We start from the raw sequence: 9,597 nt of genomic DNA on the forward strand, positions 1-9,597 counted from the left end.
GCTGTGATTGGCCAGCTATCCAGTGAGTTGTGATTGGCCGAATACCTCAAGCGTGTGACGGAAATGTTACGCCCCTTACCATACTGTGATGCCGTGTCCGGCCGGAGCGACGAGACAAAACATTAAAACCCATTATAAACGAGGCATTTGTTGCATCCAGTGGGGACGTAATTACGGATTATAATGACTAAACATAAAACCATGTCTGCATTTGTGATCGGAGAAATGACAAACAACACGTGCTACTCTACACTGCTCAAAACTCACATTTGAATCGTTAGTGGCAAATTCTTTAAATATAAAAAACGTACTTACAGACTGTGAGTCAGAACAGCCGGCATTGTAGTCTACTCTACCAGGATCAGGAAACAGTCGTCCATAAAATGTGCTGCACACATCTTAATATTTGGGTTGAAGTGTTCTGGAACAGTGTTGTAAATACAACTTAACCACAGATTTCTAGTCGTGTCCTCTTTTGGAAGGCCAAACAAAGTAGTTTTGCTTTCACAACGAAACAGCGTCATGCGGCGGGCTCAACGAAGGAGCGGCCTGCGGGGCTTGCGGCAACCACATGTGACGACCCCGGGCTGGACTCCGCTTGGTCCACGGTGAAAGCCGATCCGGCGAATATCTCTTTGGATTTGAGACTTTAGTCTTTGCAACTTTACAGATCTTCTTTATGCACCAAGAGCTTGTAACACTCCAAAGAGAAAGGAAAAATTTAAATCGCATCATATGACCCCTTTAATAATTACAAATAATAATGTTTAAATAATGTTTATTCAACTGTTTCTTCTGTATCTTTCCTTGCATTGATGTTTTTCAGGTGGCTGAGCACATGAATCAATTGGTGAAGGCGGAAGATGATGACAATGACCCAGACAAAAAGAACAACATTGTCTTTAATGCAACCTCTGAATTTTGTCGCACTCTTGGAGACATCCCCACCTACGGGCTATCAGGAAACCGAGAGGACCAAGAGGATATTATGGTATGCAGCATCCCGACCCTGTTCTGTTCTAGTTCTCAACGGCCTCCACTACTATTCTGGATGAAGAGCACATTGTGAACTCTGGTCTCGCTGCTGCACTACACTTAAGATATATAGTTTCACTTGTGGATATTAAATGTCTGTTTTGTTTGGGTCATACAGGACTTTGAAAAGGATGATGAGAAAGAAGGAGGCGGACAGTCAGACTCTGATATGGATGACAACGTGGGCTGGAGCACCGTCAACCTGGATGAAGAGAAAACCCAGGCAGATGTGAGTCTTCTGCTCACCTCACTGACAGCAATTCAGTTGGACTGGGAAACCGTCACTTCAACACGATTTTTCTGTTTTCTGTTATAGTTCTCAACGACCTCCACTACTATTCTGGATGAAGAGCCCATTGTGAACTCTGGTCTCGCTGCCGCTCTACTTCTGTGCAAAAACAAAGGTGAGATATCAACCAAATCTGATTTTGAACTGAATAGAATGGGTAACAGTGTCTAATTTATTAAAAAAACATTCACTTAACTCTTTCAGGACTGCTGGACACACAGATGCTGAAGGTGGCTCGTGTCAAAGCCTCAAAAGGAGCTCTGCCAAATGATAACTACTGCATCGAAGACAAGATGTAAATAGATGTTGCAAAACTTTCTCCAGTGGTTGTTTCTTATTTTAAAAAAGCTGAGATGTTCCCATTCCCTTTTCTTTCCACTGCAGGAATATTGATGACAAGTACAGCAGGAGGGAGGAATACAGAGGCTTCACTCAGGATTTCAAAGAAAAGGATAACTACAAGCCAGAAATCAAGATTGAGTATGTTGATGAGTCTGGTCGCAAGCTCACCCCTAAAGAGGTCCGTGCACATGTGGTTCTCAACCAGTCACATCATTAGATAAATCACTACTTCCTCCTTCTAAAATGTCTATATGAGTGCTCAGCCTCATTTGTCGTCCTCCAGGCTTTCAGACAGCTGTCCCATCGTTTCCATGGGAAGGGCTCTGGCAAGATGAAGACTGAGCGGAGGATGAAAAAGCTTGAGGAAGAAGCGGTATTTTTATTTTTTTTTTAGATCGCCAAGCATATTAAACATGAAGCACCATTAACTAACATATTAAAATCATAATTCATGATTCTGTTAGGGTCATAGAAGTCATCTGACTTCTCGCATGTTTGTTTTCCTGCAGCTGCTGAAAAAGATGAGCAGCAGTGACACTCCTCTGGGCACCGTTGCTCTTCTGCAGGAAAAGCAGAAGTCCCAGAAAACTCCTTACATTGTGCTGAGTGGCAGTGGGAAGAGCATGAATGCGTTAGTATTTATTCAGGATTTCCGTTTCAGCCATTATGCTCGATCTGCGTTCTATTTGTTAATTGTTTTCTAATCTTCTTTTCACAGGAATACCATTACAAAATAAATCTGGATACTGGGACCAAACAACTGGTCTTTCAAACAAAATCTACTCATTTTAGCCATCTTTTAAAAATGAATAGTCGCAACCAGTGATGTGTGTATATACAAACCCTGTTTTGTGTAAATTCACACCCCTTGATTTGATTTGATTAATTCATAGAATTTTCTGTAGAACACTGTATTCTTTGTTTTTTTTTTCTCATTAAAAAACTTGCGATGAAACTGATCTAATATTTTTTGATGTATTATTGCAAGCATTTGGGTTTGTTTTGTAGATGTTAGTACTGATTACACATGACAATAGGAATATGCTTAAAAGATGCATTAGACATTAGGTACATTCAGGAGTTCTTTAGCTGGCGTTTGCTCCACTGTTTTTCGCTTACCAGTAACTTAAGTTCCAGTATCACAACTGCATCGCCATCTAATGTGGATCTGAATCTCCTCTGAGTTTTACGCAATTTACTCTGATACTAGTGAGTTTTAGACAGTGGTCATTTCATTTGAGGGAGTGTGACCTGCACCATGTATAATTAAAACACTTATTGTGGAAAACTGCGAGTACAGTCTTTTAATCGCACGAGTGCACACCATTCAGATGACGCTTTGCAAGAACACCATTTATTTCTTAATGTGCAAAACTTTATTAAATCAGCATGAAACTACTATGCACTATTAGGTATATTGATAATATACCATTTGATAAAATAGAAACAAGATATGAAGGAAACAACTAAGAGTGCCAAACACACTCTGACGGTCATATTAAAAAACAATGCACAACATAATAAAGGCATGAGAAATTGTGAATTGAGACATACATTTGTGAGAGTGCAAACAATAAATCCTTAAATATTCATAAAAGTTTCTAGAATATGTTGAAATACAACACTGCAATGGTAGAAGATGCAACACCATAATTACTACTAAAGTTCACCTGTTCACACCAAGAATTATAACTATAATATTAGCATTCACACCAGAAGACAATAATATTCTGTTTATTGTAAGCGTGTGCACAGTTTTGTTCTCAGCCGCTTTAAACGCTCACGCTTTTTACGGACTTCTGATTTTTATTGTTTATCAGTTGGAGAAAAAAAAACTTCTGAAAGTGATTCCAATGGTACTGTTTCTCTTTGTCGTTATCGTTACAGTTGCGCTATGAACATCCATATTCTCATAGAATAATTATGACTATAGATATCGCCATTGGTGTGAATAGAACACTGTAACCTCAGAAAGGAGAGGTTTGAATGCAAAGCCCAATATTAGATGAATAAAAACAGACTTTACAACAATCCCACAGGTTTTAGTAATGTTAATGTACTCTAAAGAAATGCTTGCAGGTGTTGTTGTTATAAAGATGCATTAATGACCGAGTGTATGTAAGTGATACATTGTATTCAAATGCACATTGTTAGTGTTGTGTTTTGTTTTGTATCAGCACCAAGGCACTCTTGAGGCCACTTGGTCCAGAACAGCTATAATTTCTGTCCCTTGGAGCAAATATAATGTGGGGTCAAGAGATGCATTGACCTCACACTCCCACCCGCTCAACACAGGCAGAGTCAAAGGTGCTGGGAGTGCTTTTACATCAGCACGGTGTCTTCTGTTCTGAGGATAACGCTTAGGATTCTCTGGAAGTGATTTGAACTTTATTCCAAGTATATCTGGGTCTCCGCCATATGGCCTTGGTGATGATCCATCTAGTGGAAATGCCAAAAATGTAAAATGTGTTATGTAAATTAAGAAAATATATTTTGATGAAATCTGGGACCGATTTCTTACTGAAGATCCAGCTGTTGGGATGTTGTAGAACTTTCAGCGCATCCTCGCTCCTGTGAATTGTCTCCCTTTCAGCAGAGAAGAACTGATAATTATGCTGTTTATAATTATAATTATAAACCTGGAAGAAGAAATGAGTCCAGTTACTTAATGACAACTTTGTTTGAATGTATTTTCAGGGCTGCTTAAACTCAAAATATTCAAAATATTTATCATTTTTGACAGTATTGCTGGTTATTTTGTACATTTTTGGGAATAGTTCCATGAAGTCTAAGCAGAATCAACAGGCTGTACATCGGAGGACTAGAAGAAACGGTAATATAAAGGTTACATTTGTATGCACATAAGCACAGTACCTTCGAAATTCTGTTCACAAGATTTTGGCTCTCATTCCAATGCTGTGTTGATATCAGGTTAGCATCGCTGATCCTGTAGCAAAATAAATGTAGTAGTGTTTATTAGTGGTTTCCAAAATGCATAAAGAAGCATTAGTGTACAATATGAAATGACCTTTCTTATTAGACACACCTGTTTGTTAGAAAATAATGACTGACACTTTGTTGGGTATGTGTAAGGCCCTTTTCAGGCAGAAAGACTTTTGCAACTGAGGATCCAGTTTTTGATGTGGACTATTGAATGATAGTCCACACATGTTTAGTTCGGTGCTGTCGTCTGTCTCCTCTAAAATGGGAGTTAGCAGGAAGTCCTATCCGTGCATTGGAATGTATGGAGCCAGACTGTCCAAGTCTAATTCGCACAGATCCTACAGTAAAGCACAGCACACAGGAAGGTTGTTCACAACCATGTATACTAAAATTCACAAATTTGGGGCCAGTAAGTGTTACTGACTGACTGTTTTAAAAATTTATAATAATAAATGTTTCTTGAGCACTAAATCAGCATATTAGAATGATTTCTGAAGGATAATGTGACACTAAAGACTGAAGTAATGGCTGCTCAACATCAAATGAATAAATGACATTTTATGTATAAAATTATATAAAATATATTAAAAAAGAAAAGTTATTTTAAATGCTAATATTTTACAATATTGCTGTATTTTTGATCAAATAAAAAAAAAGCCTTTTTGCAACATCTTATGACCCCACATTTTTGAAGTGTAGTGTAAATATGTTTGGTCTATGAGTACAGTAATAATTCAGTCCCATGGTATATATCGTAGTACTATGGCATAAACATCTGATACCACAGTAAATTTCGAAAGGGTACTCACACAATTGAAATTGCAGCACTCTTCTGTGTTATGTGTGATCTCTGTACTGTCCTGAACTTACTGTATGTCACCCTCTGAGCAAAAACAGAATTCATTATCATGATAAACATCATTCCCTGTGATATTTTCACATGTTAATTTTACCTCTTTGGTTTAGAGGTGTTGTAGGAATATTGTGCTCATTTGATTTTGTTTTCAGGCTGCTATTGTCTTGCTGGGCTGCAGTCAGTGGAAAAGGGGCAGGCTGGGATTCACATGGTTTCAGAAGTTGTTCTGTCTGCTTCAGCAAATATGACAAATCGGAGTGCTCCACTCCACTACAAAGGTACAAAGTGAAAATTTTAAATTAAAAAAAAAAAAATTAAATAACAATAAACCTTCCTGGGAATTTAACCTATGACCTTGGCATTGCTAGTGCCAATTTTCTGTTGACTCAGCGGTTGGGTTGTTTTGAATCCAACCGCTGGGTCAGAACAACCCAACCGCTGGGTTTGTCCCTTTTTAACCCAGCATTTATTATTTTATACTTTATTTATTTTAACAAGCGTAACAAATTTGCTTAAAATGGAAGGGACTTTTAGGTAAATAGGCACTTTTAGGTAAATATATTTATGGACTGGTGGCATGCAAATAATTGTCAAAATTCCTCTGTATCATTACTTTTGCATGCCTTTTTGCAAATTGCTGGTTTGTTGTTTGAGTATTAGCTGAATATTTTACACATTTGCAAAAAGGCACTATGAAAAAGGCACACTAACAGAAGGATTTCTATATATTTGACTTATAATGCTTGTTTCCCTTCCTTTTTAACCATTGTTGTCTACCAGACAAATTAGTTAAAAACAAAATTGAAATAGTTTTAATATGTGCATTTGGTCCCAGTTTCACGGGTTAGTTCTGAAGAATGTACTGCCACTATTCGCAAAAATCATTCATTGTTAATTCAGCTTCAATGTAATAAGCAATTAATGATATTTCAAAAAAATTATTATTCATTTAATTATTTGCTGTATCTTTCCACATAGCAGACTCAGGATGTATAAAGTGTCTACTCACAATATTTGTTTTGTACAAAAATCTTTGCATTTCCCATTGACTAGCTTTAGTTTTTGGTGAATTAAATACAGTTATGGACTATCTGGTGGTATGCAAATAATTGTCAAAATGTCTTTATAACTGTTTCATAGTGCCTTTTTGCAAATGGCCGATTTGCTGTTTGGGAATTATCTGAATATTTTAGTAATTTGCAAACACACTATGTAAAAGACATTATAGGAATGATTTTGCATGGCACCAGAAAGACAATAACTACATTTAATTCTTTTAAAATACCCATTTCCTTCCCAATTTCAGCATTTTATGTTTTTCTTCTAATTAAAATTTGTTAAAAATGAAATATAATTTGTTTTAGTATGCTTGTTTTGTCCCATATCCTCAGAATAGTTCTCATGAATTCATTGGCACAATTTAAAAATCATTAAAAATGAATTGTAAATGCAGTCAATTAAATGTGTCTACATTCAATATTTGTTTTGCATAAAAAACATTGTATCTGCATGTGACTGTCATTGACTAGGTTTAGTTTTTTTACTCACCTCCTTTCCTTCTGCTCAATGAATATTTGCTTTCTTCTAGCTTTTCCATGGCACTCTTTACTCAGTTGATCCCTAACCGTTTCCAAATGCTTTAAAGTCATTTTAAAATGTAAGATGACTCAAAGCGATCATGTGCTCATGTCAGGCATCGTGGTCATGTTAAAAAAATGAGCAACTGACATACTCACAGATAACTGGCTGTAATCTCTGGGCATGTTCATGTATATAACCACTTTCTCTGTAGGGGCCTTTAGACCCTCCCCTCGTGTTCCATGTGACAGTTGGCCATTAATCACCAATAGGTTTGCCTCTGTCAAAACAAGATGGTCTTTTACCTTTCTAAGAATTCAGATCTTGTAGATAAACATTGGGTTTTGAATCATAACTGCCACTTATGATTCCAGGAATACTACTACCAGTTTTAAAAAAGATTGTACAATCTACATTAATTTACAGCAATATAAAAAAAATCATATAAACAAAAATCATATTTTCTTATTCCTTGTTAACTTGAACTTGAATTAACTAAGATAAAGATAATTGCCACTATCATACAAATACAGACTCGGCTACAGACCAAAACACAGTTACACAATCCAGTAATTCAAACAAAGCACAAAAATAAATGTAGAGATCATAATAGATATTGAAAGATTGAAATAAGAAGATTTGAAGTAATCTCTTAACATTCTTCAAAACATATCTAACTACCATCAATACAACAAATATGACACATTGTAGTACAAAGTAAAAACGAACAAATCTGATGCCTCGAAATGCTTGAAACATTACCTTAAAATTACCCATTCTCCACATGGATCGCTGAAAAGCATGTTTGAGCCTGGGTTTGTAATAGTAGTCCATTGTTCAATGCTCAAACACATCTGTAAGGATACATTACATAGGTGGTATCACTGCAGAGGAGATCTTCATTTCCATGTCGGTCCCACTTCGCTTTATCTCTGAAATGCAGATACACGGATCCATTTTTGGTCAAAGCAAATATTGGGTGGCATAGAACCATGGTGGAATCACGGTATTCTGTAAAGTAATTCCAGTCTAATGTAAAAAACCTAAAAGGAATAATTTGTGCAAAATGGTGTCTGAATTGTTCCATTCTCCTTCTCCTCTAGTAAGGAGAATGAACATACAGGCAATTGTGCCATCCCAGTGACCTGTTGCATGTATGTGATTTATTGACATTTGCTTTCTGTGATTGGCTTGCTCTAAACCACATCTTTGTTAGCTGAGATAAAGCATGCTGGTCAGACTACTTATTAAATATATATGCATGTAAATTATGCTAACCAATTATTTTTGTTTTATATTGTTTTTTTACACAACACCACCACCTTTTACTCACCTTTTACTTAAGGGACATCTACATTATCTCAATAAACAGAAAAATATATTATTTTCTTTCATTTATTATACATACTATATTACATTTTATTAAAAGTTGTGCATTTGGCATTACGCCTCTGTCAGCCAACAAAGAAAAGAGAAAAGCTGAGGCTAGTATAATGCAGCCAATGACGGTTCATCAGAAGGTGCTTGACCCATTCAGAGACATCCGAACAAGAGGTTACTATCTTCTCATCTGGCGCCACTTGGATCATCTTGATGCCCTGACTCCACATTGATTACCATTCCCACCCTTCAGCTGTGTGCCAGTCTCCCACGACTGGAATAAACACTGAGCTGATTTTAATGTTCGGGGGTTATGCTCAGTTTTTATGATAAAATACTATTAGAATAGTGAACAGAAATTGAATTCCAGAAATGGAATTTCTTGAAGTATTTACTACTTGGGTAAAAAAAAAAAAGCCTACTACTTGTTTATCATTAATTAAGTTACTTACCTCAATGTAGTGAAGTAGTTTTCAAGGTTTAAAAGATCAATTGACTGACTGATTGATTTGTTTTTTTAATTGATTTAACCTTTATTCTAGTTTATTTAATCTCTTTGGGCTGGGCTGTTTCACCTTCATTATTTCACACCTAAATGTATGCATGGCCAACTATTCTCATCTGCCATTGTGACTGTCAGAAAACCACAACAGCACAACAGATAAATGATCCTGGGTGGTCGCGATGCCGTTCAGACCATGCAGATAGACAATTTCCTGTTGACAGAAAGTTTAGAGTGCTGGGAACCGAATTCCACTTAAGTACTTAAAGAGGTCATATGACGCGATTTCTATTTTTTCTTTCTCTTTGGAGTGTTACAAGCTCTTGGTGCATAAAGAAGATCTGTAAAGTTGCAAAGACTAAAGTCTCAAATCCAAAGAGATATTCTTTATAAAAGTTAAGAGTCAGCCACGCCTACCTAAAACGGCTCGTTCTAACACGCCCCCACATGTCTACGTCACGATGTGGGAAAATTTGCATAATGCCACCCAAATGTTCACGCAAAGAAAGAAGGCGTAACTTTTATTCTCGCTGTAGTATTGTTGCTGCCGCCGCCATGTCGTGAAGGCGCTGTGTGTTTCGTTGTGAAAGCAAAACTACTTTGTTTGGCCTTCCAAAAGAGGACGATAGCTGCTTCGTCATGCCTGGAGCTGATCCGTGCTGGTCGCTGAGG

At 36.9% G+C, this 9,597-nt stretch overlaps 1 protein-coding gene and 1 long non-coding RNA gene across 2 annotated transcripts in view; one reads left to right on the forward strand and one right to left on the reverse strand.

The window, feature by feature from the left end:
* LOC107568296 (U4/U6.U5 tri-snRNP-associated protein 1-like) overlaps window positions 1-2,625 on the forward strand; it is an 11,265-nt gene extending 8,640 nt beyond the window's left edge. The window contains exons 8-15 of the mRNA XM_016254228.1: window positions 808-991; window positions 1,154-1,264; window positions 1,352-1,439; window positions 1,529-1,619; window positions 1,709-1,844; window positions 1,950-2,039; window positions 2,176-2,297; window positions 2,385-2,625. Of these exons, the coding sequence (XP_016109714.1) occupies window positions 808-991; window positions 1,154-1,264; window positions 1,352-1,439; window positions 1,529-1,619; window positions 1,709-1,844; window positions 1,950-2,039; window positions 2,176-2,297; window positions 2,385-2,403 (841 nt within the window). The 3' untranslated portion in view covers window positions 2,404-2,625. The remainder of the gene's footprint in view (window positions 1-807; window positions 992-1,153; window positions 1,265-1,351; window positions 1,440-1,528; window positions 1,620-1,708; window positions 1,845-1,949; window positions 2,040-2,175; window positions 2,298-2,384) is intronic.
* A 538-nt stretch (window positions 2,626-3,163) lies between these two features.
* LOC107568299 (uncharacterized) lies at window positions 3,164-5,811 on the reverse strand. Its single transcript, XR_001606735.1, has 6 exons — window positions 5,563-5,811; window positions 5,419-5,492; window positions 4,713-4,947; window positions 4,541-4,613; window positions 4,188-4,305; window positions 3,164-4,105 (listed from the first exon to the last, which is right to left on the reverse strand). It is a non-coding gene; the product is annotated as an uncharacterized lncRNA (long non-coding RNA).
* Window positions 5,812-9,597: the final 3,786 nt, after the last annotated feature.

The sequence above is a fragment of the Sinocyclocheilus grahami genome, unplaced genomic scaffold (genome assembly GCF_001515645.1).
Source record: "Sinocyclocheilus grahami isolate Dianchi unplaced genomic scaffold, SAMN03320097.WGS_v1.1 scaffold1233.1, whole genome shotgun sequence".
Classification (NCBI taxonomy): domain Eukaryota; kingdom Metazoa; phylum Chordata; class Actinopteri; order Cypriniformes; family Cyprinidae; genus Sinocyclocheilus; species Sinocyclocheilus grahami.